General features: G+C 38.9%; 1 protein-coding gene across 2 annotated transcripts in view; it reads left to right on the top strand.

Moving 5' to 3' along the window:
- Window positions 1-11,630, top strand: part of LOC137268860 (DNA ligase 3-like) — a 41,822-nt gene extending 30,192 nt beyond the window's left edge. For both annotated transcript variants that reach the window (XM_067803437.1, XM_067803438.1), the window contains exons 6-13: window positions 1,564-1,650; window positions 2,857-2,927; window positions 5,240-5,317; window positions 6,084-6,207; window positions 6,594-6,737; window positions 8,283-8,395; window positions 8,940-9,009; window positions 9,840-11,630. In XM_067803437.1, the coding sequence (XP_067659538.1) occupies window positions 1,564-1,650; window positions 2,857-2,927; window positions 5,240-5,317; window positions 6,084-6,207; window positions 6,594-6,737; window positions 8,283-8,395; window positions 8,940-9,009; window positions 9,840-9,941 (789 nt within the window). In that variant the 3' untranslated portion in view covers window positions 9,942-11,630. The remainder of the gene's footprint in view (window positions 1-1,563; window positions 1,651-2,856; window positions 2,928-5,239; window positions 5,318-6,083; window positions 6,208-6,593; window positions 6,738-8,282; window positions 8,396-8,939; window positions 9,010-9,839) is intronic.
- Window positions 11,631-15,043: the final 3,413 nt, after the last annotated feature.

The raw sequence follows: 15,043 nt of genomic DNA, 5'->3' as shown, positions 1-15,043 counted from the left end.
CAAACGCCTGTTCGTCCCCTTATCAACTGAGACACCTACAGAAATATCAAGGTTTACTGTCTTAGTATGGATGAGAGCTGTTGAACTGAGAGCCTACAAAGTGGGAGGACTTGAACCTCCACTTCAAATCCCCTTGAAATAAGAACCTTGGCATCTACTCTCGCTTTACACAGAAATTGCTCGCTTACAACTCTAATGTTGGGCTGCTTTGGAAATCAAACACAGTGTTTGACTGTTTGCTAACCACTGCCTCAGAGACATAGCCACAGAGGACGTCTCAGGCATTCACCAGCTTGGGCCACATGTTGTAGCACACCAACTAACAGTTCCACAAAAGCACTGAGTTACACTGACTATTTTATCACATGATCTGTAGAGACTAAGACAGAATGGTTGAGAGTCCATGCAAATGTCTTTAAAAGTCTGTGATTATGACTATGTACTTGTAATGAAGAGATTTGTACATGTGAAGGGTTGTAACTTGTGTTGATAAGAATATTTTAACATAAAGTTAGACACTAGCAGAATGCAAACTGATCGATGTATCCCCACGGTCAAGTCAGCAGTCACTTCACATGAAGGGAAGTCTGACTGGTTGTGGTCCCCCCCAAGTAACGGTTGAATATTGGAAAAACATGACCAGTAAATCATTGTTATAAATCCTGAAGGGGGGAAATACTGGATGATATAGTTGACAGCCCGCGGACTCCAATCATGGCGTGACTCACCTCCAATCCCATTGGATTCTGTAAGCATAATAAGCATGAGTCAGGATAAGGAAAAACATGTAATTTTCTGAATATTACTGACATTTTATACTTGTCTGACTCATGCCCTCCCAACCGCCCCACCATGGTATGTTGATTTCACAGTAAATTCTCATATCAGGGATATATACTGGAGAGAGTGACAAGCATGGCAGGTCACATGACCGAACTTGGCAGGAAAGCAGAGAGGCTACCCATGCATGAGAGTGATTTTACGTCCACTTCAAAGGAAGGAAACTTCAAAGTGATTTCAAGTGTTTCACTACCTTCAAACAGAGAAAGGAGGTAAACATGAGTAAGCATGAGTCACAAGTATAAAATATCAATTTTATTTAGAAAATTACAATTCAGCTATCTCATGGAAGTATTGCAGTGTTTGCTCTGATGCAGAAAATCTGTGTATTTGATGTACACTGCTAGTGGGCCCTAAGTTCAGATAATCTAAGCTTGTTGTTTATAACTGCTTAGTTCATTCTTTTCCAGTTAACTGCTCAGATCTGAATACTGTTCATTAAATACCTGTCTTGCTTTACATTGTTTTTGGTTATTAAACAGTCATAGTTGATGTCTTGATCAACGTTCTATACTGAAGTTGAATCCCAACAACATGCCTATGACTCCCTTTCATGACACCAGGGAGTCATGAAGACTCCTAGATTTTCATGTCTAGGGCAAACACTGGTATTGTATATATGTTGTGTGTGTACTGATCTGTGTGGCGCCTTGTTTTTTATGTCTGAATGACACCATGTGCAGTATACAAGTAACTAAGTGTTATCATTGTGCATTTGTACAGACTGAGGTGTGGGAAATAATCAGGGTGTGTTATGAGAAAAGCAAAACTGTGACTCCCTTGGAGGAGAGTAGCGTGTCCTTACGAGAGGTGAGTGAAAATATCTTTACACTTCGTACATCAGCTGGTAGTGACTGATATGTATAGCAGAAACCACGATTATGAGGGTTTGTGAACCCTGTGTAGAGGGATGTTCCTGACTCTCAGGGTTTGCAAACTTTAATAAACCTGTGTAGGAGTTGTTTCTCCGACTTACTTGCCATGAGCAGAACAACATTGATGGAACAGCCCGCAAATGATGGAACAGTTGGTGTCAACTGGGATGTGACTGGCAACCAACACCTTGCCTTGCACAGGCCATGCATGCACTACCTGTATGCAGTATATGTCTTGTGAGGAACACACATTTCATACTGACAAACAATCTTATCCTTCAAAGGAATTCCTTGTGGCCTAGTGGATAAAACCACCAAGTTAGAGAATGAAGGGTTGCAGGTTTGAAACCATTTATTGCCACTATATACTGGATGTTTTCAGTAATGTGACATTTTATGATCAGTGATAGCAAGTGAACGTTACATCAGTCTTGAATAACATTCTAGGTTTAGAAATGATCGAAACTCACAGCAGATGTCTACCTGATTGTGGAAGGAACCCACTTTACAATTCACATCCTGGGGATTTACAAAACACACCTCTGATTATATAGTGTAACCATATGATACCATCTGAGATGACCCTTTATAGGTGAGTTTGGTGGATAAATATGGATATTCATCCTATGTTAGCACAATGAATGTGTATACTCAGAGAGAAGTTTAGACATTCAGCCAATATTAACTGGATGAATGTGTATGTTCAGCCCATGTTAGTGTTGGATGTGTAGGAGAAAACACTTCTCCTCAGTTTGGGTAGACAATGAAAACTGGAGGGAGACAGATTTCCTGACCCGGACAGTTTTAAAGTGTGAACCAAACCGAGGAGAAGTGTGTTCTCTAACATATATACCATCAATTATGGATAATTACAGTGTAGATGATCATTTTATGAAGCTACATAACAATTACTGAAGTGCAAGTAAAATCAATTTAATGACAGTAATTACTATAAATAGATAATTCAGCTCCACTTCCTTCATTGGCCTGGCCGTGTGGCAAGTGGCCTTTAAAAGAAAGTTGAACCCCCTGAATTGCCAGTGGCTAGAAGAGAGAGTACAATGGCTACAACACAGACACCAGATGAATTCGGTATACTTAATTTTCAGCTTGATATTATTCTATACGTCTTTTGTTTCAGACGCAAGGCTTCCTGAATGTGTTGCCTACTGCTCCTGAACCAGTAACAGTACTGAAGAAACTTGTCAACAGGTATTTTTAGCTGTAGCGAAAATCCATATACATCCAAGGCAGAATAGGTTAACTCTGCTTGTCATCCAGATTTTTGTTTAGAACCAGACTATGATGCGATTTTTATGACATTACTACTAAAATTTTGATGCAACATATACATCAGACATTCAACAACATTGGTTATTTTTCCTTATCCTGACACATACTTATTGTGGTTATCTCCTCCCTCTATGCAAAGATCTTGGAACACTTGAATTCCCTACTTTTGAAAGTTCCTTTCTTATGAAACACACTCACCCACCAGTAGCCTCCCTGTTTTCCAGCCAATATCGGTCACATGACCTGCCATGCTTGTCATTCTCTCCTTCACTGACGAGATGGTTAGAGGTATCTTGGGTCCCAATACAGCGTATAATTTCTGTTTATGTTTTGGTCCTTTAGTCAAAATTGAGTCATATTTGGCTTTTGGTCTGTATTAATTATCTTTATGATATGAAATTCTTGTTAAAATTTACATATTTTTCATGTTTTTGGACATATATTTCACCATATGAGATTAAGTTCTCAGTTGATGAAATCGTGTTCCCAGTGCAAGCTAAGTCTGTCAGTGGTTGATTATTATGTCCTTCATGCACAATTGTTTGTTCTTCCTCTGTGAACTTTGCAAGACTTCGTCTGATACTGAATGTAGTTTGTGCTGTTTACTGTTCAAAGCCATGCTAAGGACAAAATACGTAGGTTCTCTCAAGTGATGTATTGGCTGATAATGTGTCTAGTAACTGTGTGTTAACTACTGCTGATATTCATGGTCATGGAAGAAGTAGTATAAACACTGGAAACCATAGACAGGTTTAGGTTACAACAATTATGTGACATACATACATGTGAATTACATAACAAAGTATCACAGAGCTGTTAATTCCAGGGATGTCATCTACACTGCTTTGATGGCAACCAGCATAGGATTAGGTGCAATGGTTGCAGGGTTGTTATCCACTATCATTGCCGCACCTGTAGTGTCAGGCATTGAAATAACACATGGAGTTGTAGGGGTGGCAGGATTGGCCCTTAAGTACGTATCTCATAAACTACAATGTAAAGCATTGAAACAGAATGATTGCAGAATTCTATCCAAATCTAAGCTCAACACCATAGAGGCGTTATATTTCAACCACACTCATTGATAACAAAATATCAGAAGAGTAATGTTTGGTAAATACAACAGAATGAAACAAACAATGAGATTCGAACAAAGTCTCCTAAACACCTCTTCAGTGAAGAAGAGAAAAAAGGTTAATAGGACAAAGTGGAAACAGACCTTCAACACAATTATAGTTAACTACCAGGAAATATTGGCTTTTGGCCAGAGAAATGAATGGAGGATCAAAAGTGGGTGACAGGTTAGGGCTGACCAAAGGTTTATTTCATAAAGCAATGGCCAAGGGTAAACTTGATATCATAACCAAATCAGATATACTGCTAAAGGTTCCACAAAGGCACGGAGTTACACTCACCCTTTTATCACATGACTGGTAGTATAGAGACTGTGTGGAGTAAAATGCTTGAAAGTCCATGAGCATGTCTTTAAAAGTCTAGTATGGGTGATTTGGACCCTGTACTCGTAATGAAGATACTTGTACAGTGCATTTGAGTCATAATTTCCCCAATGAATTGCACTCAAACACAAAAACAAATAATCGTAAACGATTCATAATAACACCAAAGTAAATAGGAAAGACACACCAACTCTGCAGAATTTTGTCAACAAAATACAAAAGTTGTTTAACAAACCATTATTTTCATTTGATACTACTGCAGGACCAAAAAATCACTGTTATAGTTCCTGAAGGGAGAAATACTTGACTTACATATAAGACACCCAGCAGAATCCAATTGTGGCCTGATCCACCTCCGATTCCATCGGACTGTATCCGCATAATAAGCACGAGTCAGGATAAGGAAGAATATGTAACTTTCTGAATAAATTTGATATTTTATATTTATGTTGACCTTTCCAACCGCATCACTATGGCATGTTGGATTTCACAGTAAATTCTAGGGTTGGGCTTATGACTCGGAGAGAGTGACAAGCATGGGAGGTCATGTTACCAATATTGGCGGGGAAAGCAGAGGCCTCTTGTGGGTGGGTGTAATTGTACGTCTTCTGCGAAAGACAGGAACTTCAAAGGATTTCAAGTGTTCCATGGTTTTCACATTGAGGGAGGAGATAAGCATAATAAGCATGAATCAGGGTAAGTGTGAAATATCAATTTTATTCAGAAAATTTCGTATCTCTATTGTTAGTCATGTGATGGGCTTGTTTGTTTCAGATGTACCAGCAATGATCTGATGATGGTGGTACGCCTCATCAAACACAACATTGGCATCAATGCAGAGGCAAAAACTATGTAGGTTAATTCTTCCCTCATTTGCCTGTTACTTCTCATATCTACATCTTGCAAACAAATAAGCTGCCATAAAACACAATGAAAAGGTGCTAGAGACTGACACTTTATTTAGACATACCACATATTCTAGACATGTATATATTTGTCCATAACATATCTTGAAATTTGCACAAACATAATGACATGAAATAAATAAAACTAACTCACTTACTCCCTTAGGAATGCCATGTAGTTTCTGAAATTGGTAGATGGTTGAAACAGAATCTTTAGTTTAAAAGATATTTTATTGAATGCTAAGTTCGTGAGTTTTACCCCGATTTTAGTGATATTCCAACAATTTCATGACATATGGGGCTTCACACATTGTACCCATGTTGGGAATTGAATCTGGGTCTTTGGTGAACACTATAACCACTAGCTACCCCCTACCCCCATGAATATTAAGACAAGCGAGGGAAATCATGAAATGGTACCAGAGATGACAAACGACAATGGAAGTCAAGTACAGTTGATATTGTCACTTATATGTCTTGTGAAAAAAATGTGTAATTTCATTGTATGATTCGACAACAAAGACATAACTTCATATGGATCAAGGGTGTTTATCATATTGGAGATATGTGATAATTCAGACATATATGCCATATATTAACAAGATTAGGATCAGGATTAAGGTTGTGATGTAGCTATGCTGCCTCAGTTATTTGGATAGTTATAAGAGTGCCATGTTTGATTAGTGTCTGGAGATCCTGCTCTTTAATCTCAGTTTAGACGGCCTTCACCCTAATGCTTATGAAGCATTCCAGATATCTGAAGACTTGAAGGATGTGGTGGAGAGGGTTCAGTCTAAGACATTACACCGACTGCCAGGCATGAAGAAGAAGATGAAGGTAAGGAATTTTTTCATGTTGGCAGTGTTCCTTATTTTGCACATCATGAGGCTAAGTATTGTCTGTGTCCTGTGTTCCCATATTGCCAATCTCACATACTTCCCATGTTGTCAGTCTCCTGTACTTCCTATATTGTCAGTCACCCATACTCCCCATGTTGTCAGTCACCCATACTCCCGATGTTGTCAGCCTCCCATACTTCCCATGTTGTCATTCTCCCGAACTTCCCATGTTGTCAGTCTCCTGTACTTCCCATGTTGTCAGTCTCACATACTTCCCATGTTGTCAAACTCACATACTTCCCATGTTGTCAGTCTCTTATACTCCTTTGTCAGTGTTATTTTCCCTTGTTATGATGACTTAAATTTCTACTCATTCATCCCAAGGAGAAGACAAAGAAAAATACTGAACATGTCGCAGAGCAAAGGAGAAGTGGTAGCAGTGACAACATGGATTTGGGCATCTCCAAGAAGAAATCACCAGTCAAGAGACAGGCAAAGGATGAAGGCCAGACCATTCCATCTAAGAAGGTGACCAGACCTTTAGCTATTTAATATAGGAATAGTACTGACACAGGAACTGGGTATCATACTGACTTTATAGAAATGGCTATGTGGTCTCCTAAATCTGTATGTGTAACTAGGACATGTAAAAACACAATTCAAATTTCATTATACGATGGCTCATATATTATGCCTTTTCTCTCCAGAAATACATGGTCATTTTGTCCCCTGTGATAAATCTAGGGCAGTGGGTTAGTTTAGTGGTCACATCGTCCTCTTGTCACACTAAAGACCTGGCTTTGATTCCCCATGGGTACAATATGTGAAGCCCATTTCTGGCATCCTCTGTTCTGATCTTGTTATAAGTGACATAAAGCCAAGCTTGCTTGATGAATATTGTAAATATAACCCACCTTGCAGTTTGTGACACCAAGCTTTGTCTAGGGACGGTTCAGGACCCAGTCAGTTTTGGTGACCTTCACAGAATTTTCAAGGTCTATGCATCACTGTGAAGATTTCAGCATATTTTCCTGCGACTTAAGCTTAAGCTTAACTGTTCACTGAATTTTCTTCACATTTGACTCAAGCTTCATCTATGGAAGGCACAGGGCTCCATCGATTTTGGTGATCTTCATGTAATTTTGAAGGTCACAGCACCACTTTAATTACTTCATCATGTTAACCTGCATTTGAAACTTGTCAGTGCGATACCTCAAGAACCAGTCACTGGATTTTCTTCATATTTGACACCATCTTTCATCTGAGGAATGTGCAATTTGGATGACCTTCAAGTTCAGGATGCTAAGATTGTCTGCAAGATACAGTTCACTGGAATGTCTTTATGTACAGACTTTCATGACTTCTCTTGAATATTTTTATCGGCAATTTCTTTATTACTATTTTCTGGTCATGTTTTTGGTTTTCTTTTTAATTTATGTAATAAATTTGCAACTGGGGTTTACATCACCTTAGATACAACTGCTTGTTTCCTTAGACTTGGGCTACCATGCCCACTCATCTGGGATTAATGTTCTCTTGGCATAACAGTTCTTCAGCTGACTGCCACCATCCACTCATCCAGGTGGAATGGTCCGTTAATTTCTCATTGCGGGCTGATAAATCCTTAATGTCTGATCTGTTCTTGTCTCAACCAGAGATGGCTGAATCAGTGATGAGTCATTGCTGAAAAGGGGGCACTAGGATAACCAAGTAGTGAGAGCATTAGCTCATCACACCAAAGACTCTGGTTTGATTTCCACTACTGGTACATAATGTGAAGCCCATTGCAGGAGTATTGCTAAAAGCAGCATAAAACTAAACTCGTTGGCTCACTGACTGACTGTAAAACTTTTCCAGTCAATTTGCAGTAAACATAGTAAAGATAAAAATAACCACCAAGGTGAAATCCAGTTTATACCAACAGAAAGAAAATGATTTGATGTAGGTGTGCATGTGGTGTGAGTCTCTGTGTGTATACCTGTGTGACATTTTCTGCATGACTTTAAGAGCTGTCATAGTGGTTACAATTCTGTTTCAGCGTAGAAGTCATTCCTCATGTACATTGTATTTCAGTGCAAGACAGCAAGGTCCCCAAGTCCCTCCATGTCAAAAATTTTCACAGGATGCAAGATATTCCTGCCAGTAGCCACAGACAAATTTAAGGAGCTCAAGCAGTATATTATAGAGTATCCTTTACTTCAGAGTCAGTTCTTTACAGGTTTGACCACAGTGTTCCTGTTGCTGGTGGAGAAGAGACATGTATTTTTGAGAGCTAATGAAAAAGGATGTTTAAGATGATGGCAGTGTCAGTGAACTCTGGTCTATGCATGACCTTTGCAGGGCCTTGCATGACACAGAAATGTGTGTCCAATAAGAGTAAAAATATAGAATGAGCGCAGAAAAAATATTCATTGTTCATAATTTGTGACAAGAAATGTAAAGTTCTTATTATTTAAGTATGTTTAAACATTTTACAGCCTATTATTTCATTTCATCACTTTACGTGACCCTTGAAATTAGTTGGTTGGTGTCTGTAGACCAATGGACTCCAAGTTTTGTTGTTCAAGGTAAAACCTTGCATTTGTATAAGCCTTATAATTTCAGTAGGTAGATAAAGACATACACAAGGAGAAGCAAATGTGATATTTTAATGCACATTAAATATACATGTCTTCAATCTGATTATATTTCCAGCTTTGTTCTGTTGTTTTTTACCTTAACTCTTGTTAGTTTTGATGGTGAAGTTTTGGATGAGTCCAGAAAGAGATTAGCTACACATATTGTCTCTTCTAAAGGAAGGGTAAGTCAATTATTAAGAGTACCTATGTCATCACTCCTTCAAACATAGAGGTTTATAATGAAATATAGTGGCAAAACCCACTGCACGTCTAGAATGACATTGTAACTGAAATATTGGTATCTTGACTTTTTGATATATACCTAAAGTGTGCTTCTCACTGCATATTAGGTCATCTCTTGTTTTCCTAGAGCAACCACGTTTGAGGTTTTTTGTTTTGGAGGGACAGGTTTTACTTTTCCTTAACTTTATATGAACATTAACATTCAAATTATACATGAGTGTTTGAAATCAACTGAAAAATATCGTCCAACTCGCAATGCAAAGGTTTTCCGAAGCGGGATTGAAATCAGAGTTCTCTCATCCATAGGCAGACGCTCTACCGCACAGTCAACGGGACAATGAAAGTGTTGGGGTTAAATTATCTACTTATAGTTACTGTCAATAAATTGATTTTACTTGCACTTCTGGCATTGTTACGTAGCTTCATTAAATGATCATCTACATTGTAATTAATCATCATTGATGGTATATATGTTAGAGAAAACATTTCTCCTCGTTTTTGGTAGACAGTGTTAAACCGGAGGGGGTTGGAAATCCCGAGGGGCGGAGTTTCCCCGGTTTTACGTTGTCTATCAAAACCTCGGAGGCGTGTTTTCTCCTATACTTAACAGTTGACAACTGCATTTTCTAGCCTGACATCCACTATATTTCATTCTCACATTTCCTTCCCCCCCCCCCCCCCCCCCGAGATTGTTACATGTGGTCAACTGAGATAAACAATAGATTACCGATAATGTTCCCCATCTCTCATTTGTAGGTTTCCATTCCAGATTAGAGCCGGTGTTAGCAAGGCCGAGGTCGTGACCCCTGACTGGCTTTGGCAGTCTATCAAGAAAAAACAGCTTGCATCTACTAAGGAGTTCAAGCCCTGAACAGGGACATTCCGACTTTTATCATGGTTTACATACAAACAAATTGACAATACATACGTTGGTTAGTGCTTACTCATATGACACATGCGAAGGTTTCTTGTGAAGGATCTGGATCAAAGTAAAACTTGTAGATTATAGTATACTTTTGCTGAACACAATGTATAGGATATATATATTTTCTTTATGGAACAAAGGTCAATGCTTTGTAACTGTACGGCATAGAAATGCATTGACACATTAGTCAGAGTTTGTATTTATGTACTGCTCCACCATAAAATGTTGTGCAGAGTCTGGTATTGAAGATGTCAAGGGTAAATGATTTACATGGTGCTGAACAGTGAATGAATCTCATTTACTTCACCACACATCTATATTTTAACTGTGTCCTCTCATAGTTCAATCAATATTTCTGCATTTGGAACACAAAGATCATTCCTGCAACAATATTGATGCATCATATTGATGTATCGCATACAAGTTTTCACCTTTGATTTAATTGAGACTGCCTTGAGATTGGAAGGTCAGAGGTTCAATCTCCTGGTGGCATAGTTCCAATTAACCTTAAGTAATGTATTTCTTATTTCTCTGCTTGGTGCATGGCATTAATTGGAAAGGAACAAGGACTGGCTGGCTCAGAGTCAGTCTCAGAAGGGTACCCATGTTAAACTATTCATTGTGTCTCCGTGAGCTAGCTATATATAAAATGGTAATTTTTTATTTTTTTGTTTGTACAATGACAGTGGTACTTAATCATGCATTCTTTATTTGTCACAATGAAGGCAGTCACCCAGGTACTGTTTTAAGCAACACTCCAGCATACAAACTCACGCTTCTTTCCACCTGGATCACGTTACATCAACTCCTCTCACAATTCCACTTCCCAACAGTCTGTGTATGCCCAGTAAGGTGGACATGACATCACACTGTTTAACTTTTAATAACCCATCATTCTTGTACCGACTTACATTCTCCATTGTTTCAAGCCACTAACTTACAGTAAGCTAGTAGTATAGAAACCAAGAGAAGTACAGACTAGTACAAATGCATGAAGATCTGGGTCTGAAATGATCTTCAGCAAGCCATTATTGTTGTAGGAGAAAAGTGATGGGATCAGGTCAGACTTGCTGACTTGGTCGACAGGTCATTGTATTCCATCTCCTAATGATATCAATCACTGGAATGTCTTGTCCAGATTTAGAGACTGCAGTCTCTTGAATATTGCTAAGTGTGGCGGTAAACAAAAAACAAGCTAACAAATCCAGACTAGTACAAACAGTAACACCATGCATACATATTGTCCAGAGGAACAATATTATCACATTATTTTGTGACTTGATTCGTGTGTGGTGGATCCAGCTAAAAATCGTATACTATATATAGAGTGATTCCCTTTTACATATTTTGTTTTTTATTTGTGTATTTTTTATTTCTATCATTCAGAGAATATTTATTATTGTATGACACCTGATTTTTATTTCATCAATTGCTTCTGTCTTAACAGATTACAAAACTAAGAGTTTCACCTTGTAGTGATCATTTGATATCTTCCTGAACATTCATTCAATTATTTCATTTATCTGTTGAATTGTTTTACACTAGGAAATTGATAGAATCTGTTGTTACGTTTATATTTCATATTATGTTTTGAATTTACACTCATTTTATTTTGTCAATAAATGTTATATGTTTCTTTGTTTTTCGGAAAATCATTTCATACTGAGCATTATTATTATTTAGATGTTGATCACTGTATTTGGAACTTGGAACTTACATGCTCTCACGATCATGACCAACGAAGTCATACCATTACACAAATTTGAATTTCTTTTGATTCTGGAACACTACATAATGTTTGCTAAACCTTAAAGGTCACATGCAACTCAAAAATCAAACATAATTAAAACACAATTATCACTTATTCATGAGATATAATATACATTGCTGCATGTAAAAAACAAATAAACAAATTTAAAAGTGTACGATTGCGATTCAAAAGTGCAATATTTTGTACTTGGGTTTACTCCTCTCGAAACGAAGCCCTTAGGAGACCGAACCCAGTCATAGCGTGTGGGTGTGCACTTAAGTGTAACGACGGCTTCTGTTTGGCTGGTTCATTTACTGATACGCTGAGGGCCCATTGTGTGTCTTTAGAAAGATGATCTGTTTAATGGGCATTTTAGAAGTATGGCGAGTCACCAGAAAGTAAGATTCTTTATGGATAACAACTTCTTTTATTATACTTGATGCGTCCTTTCATTAGGGATTATATACACTAGAAGAAGTAGACAAGAAGAAGTTGTTGTCCATAAAGAATGCACATAGAGATGTTGGGTTTAGTAGATACATGTTCTCTGAAATTTCGTTCGATCCACTCAAAAATCATCTCAGTAGAGATGGTGAACTACGTGGCTGTAAGCTGCCATTCGTCCAAGTACCAAAGCAGGAGTTGAAACTGACAAGAGTTTGCACCTGTTTCCGTCACATCCAGTCATCTGAGAAAAATGGATGTAGTTTGTTTGCGACCCACAGACATAAAAACATGTTGTGTACAAGTATCACACCTGCCTAATTACATAATGTAGCAGAGATAGGACTCGGAGGCACGAGTCGTAAATCAATTTGTATTGTTTATGGCGTACAGCCTGATAAATGTTAAGCTCAAATTGCATGTGGTCAGTGATTGACGCTGTGTGGACTGTGTCTGCAATGTGCCGTGCATCGTTATGGTTTACGGCAGTGGGCAACACTTCAACATGTTTTGTAACGAACGATGTCATTGGTTGATAGCTGAATCGCCTGCGATACGTGTTTTAATAATATAAACCAAGTTGAGTTGAGTCCTCTGAATTCGGTCACCTGTCGTGTTGCATTCGGTCATTTATCCTGTAATTTCGGTCAGTTTTTTTTACAAAAAATATGACAGTAGTTGTGTAATAAACATACAATTCATTGAAACTGTTAGACAACAAATACAAGATGTGCCCCAGTTGTAGTTCCAACTGAGAACTGAAAATACCCTATATGTAATTGTCAATACGATAAGTTTTTAAGGTAACTAAGTGTATTGTGATGTAAAATCCTTACACCACCAATACTACTACAGAATTGCTCTTGTTTATTATCACCCCGCTACAGTTCTAAAATGCCGTATTCAGAGCCGAACATCAAGATAGTCAAATGATTCAATCACGCCATACATAAATAGAATATTAAATCTACTTTTGCAGATTCAACACATTCCTAGTCTATTACAGACGGAACACATAAAAATGGAAAAAATGTTCTGTGGACTGATATTTTCATTGCACTCTTAATTCAAGAATCACATCAAATATCAAGATAAATGGGTTGTCCGACGTACGTAGCCAAACCACAAAGCGACAACAAAAACATGAAAAACTCATAAATAAAAAACAATCCATTCCTCTCGCACATCAATGGACGGAGAAAACCATGAGGACAATTCCGTCAGGTAAGTTATAAAATTACTCTGTCTACTCCCATGCTGGAGCCAACGTGCTGTTTTTCGCCCCTTTACCCATTCCCTTTCCTTTGCCTTCAGCAGACTCCCTGTTAGTCAGTGATTTCCCTTGTCTTTTCTCCAAATGTTCTTGTTTGGCCCTCTCCCGAAGTTTTTTTTTCTCTTTCTCAACGGTTTTATTTGCAATACATTTATCACTCGTCAACAAACGATGACCCCTTGGTGATGTTTCCTTTCGCAATTTTGAAATATTGTTGTCACATCTGTGTCTACATACGGCTAACTGTTCATTCATTGCTGCCGAAGTTGGAATATCAATAATTTTGACATATGACCCAGATATCGATCTTAAAAGTGCCTCGACTACAGATGGATCAGTGATGACAGGTTGTAACTCATCTGGTGTAGCAACTGGTGTTCATCCGAAATTACTTTGTCATATGTCTGTAATGTAGCACGTGCTGTACTTGTTGAAGTTACACTAGATGAAGATGCTGATGCATCAGCCGAGGGAGACAGACGGGACTGGTCAGTCGTCAGTGAAGGCAGAGACCATATTATATGGTCTCTGGTGAAGGCAAATGAGATGGATCAGTCGTCAGTGAAGACATACTAGACGGATCAGTCTTGACTGACGACGAACTAGACGGATCGAGCGTGACTGAAGACACACTAGACGCATCAGTCGTGACAGAAGACACACTAGACACATCAGTCGTGACTGAAGACACTAGACGCGTCAGTCGTGACTGAAGACACACTAGACGCATCAGTCGTGACCGAAGACACACTAGACGCGTCAGTCGTCATTGGAGACAAACTAGACGGATCAGTCGTCAATAAAGACAAACGAGATGAGTGTCGTTGTGGGTAGACGAGGCTGGTCAGTCGTCAATGGCAAGGCAAAGGCAGATGAGGATACAGAGGGAGAGAGACGGGTCTGCTCAGTTGTCGGTGCGGGCAGACGGGACTGATCATTGGACAGACATGGTCCTAAAGCATGGGGAGGTATGGCTGATGGGTCATATGGGAATATTCCTGTAACTTTGAACCCTTTTTAATGTTACTAGGAGTCATAGAATCAGACCAAGCCTTGGCAAACAACCGCGCAAAAGATGCTTTGGTCACGACATTCTGTACATGTGTACTCATGACTGTACTGTACTGAACCTTTTCGTCCATGGACCAAAACACCCTTTCTCGAGTTGTTGTAGCATGGCGAGTATAATGATCCCCTCTTGTTTAGCAAGAAATAATGTCTCCAGCACCTCGTGGCTGTGGTGCTGATCCACAATAAGAATCTGTGGTGTCTCAAGGCCACAGTTCTTCAAGAAAACAACCCGGAACCACATGGCACCCAGTTCATCATCAACCCAAGCTTTCTCCTGAAAAGCCCAGATAGCGCTATGTGGTCCGTCAGGAGTACTGAATGACAATAGAGACCTAGGGGTCGGCATTCATCATTGTCCTCAAGTCTCTTGAGTTCCCGTTTTGCCATTACCAGCACTGGCACTGGGGACATGAAAACATTTGCAGCACCAAAAACTTCCAAAGTGACAATCCTGGTCAGATCCCCACAGACAGGGTGGTCAAGTAGATTTATTAGAAGTTCTACGAGTTG

The sequence above is a fragment of the Haliotis asinina genome, chromosome 16, assembly GCF_037392515.1.
Source record: "Haliotis asinina isolate JCU_RB_2024 chromosome 16, JCU_Hal_asi_v2, whole genome shotgun sequence".
Lineage (NCBI taxonomy): Eukaryota > Metazoa > Mollusca > Gastropoda > Lepetellida > Haliotidae > Haliotis > Haliotis asinina.
This window is presented reverse-complemented; position numbering and strand designations above follow the sequence as displayed.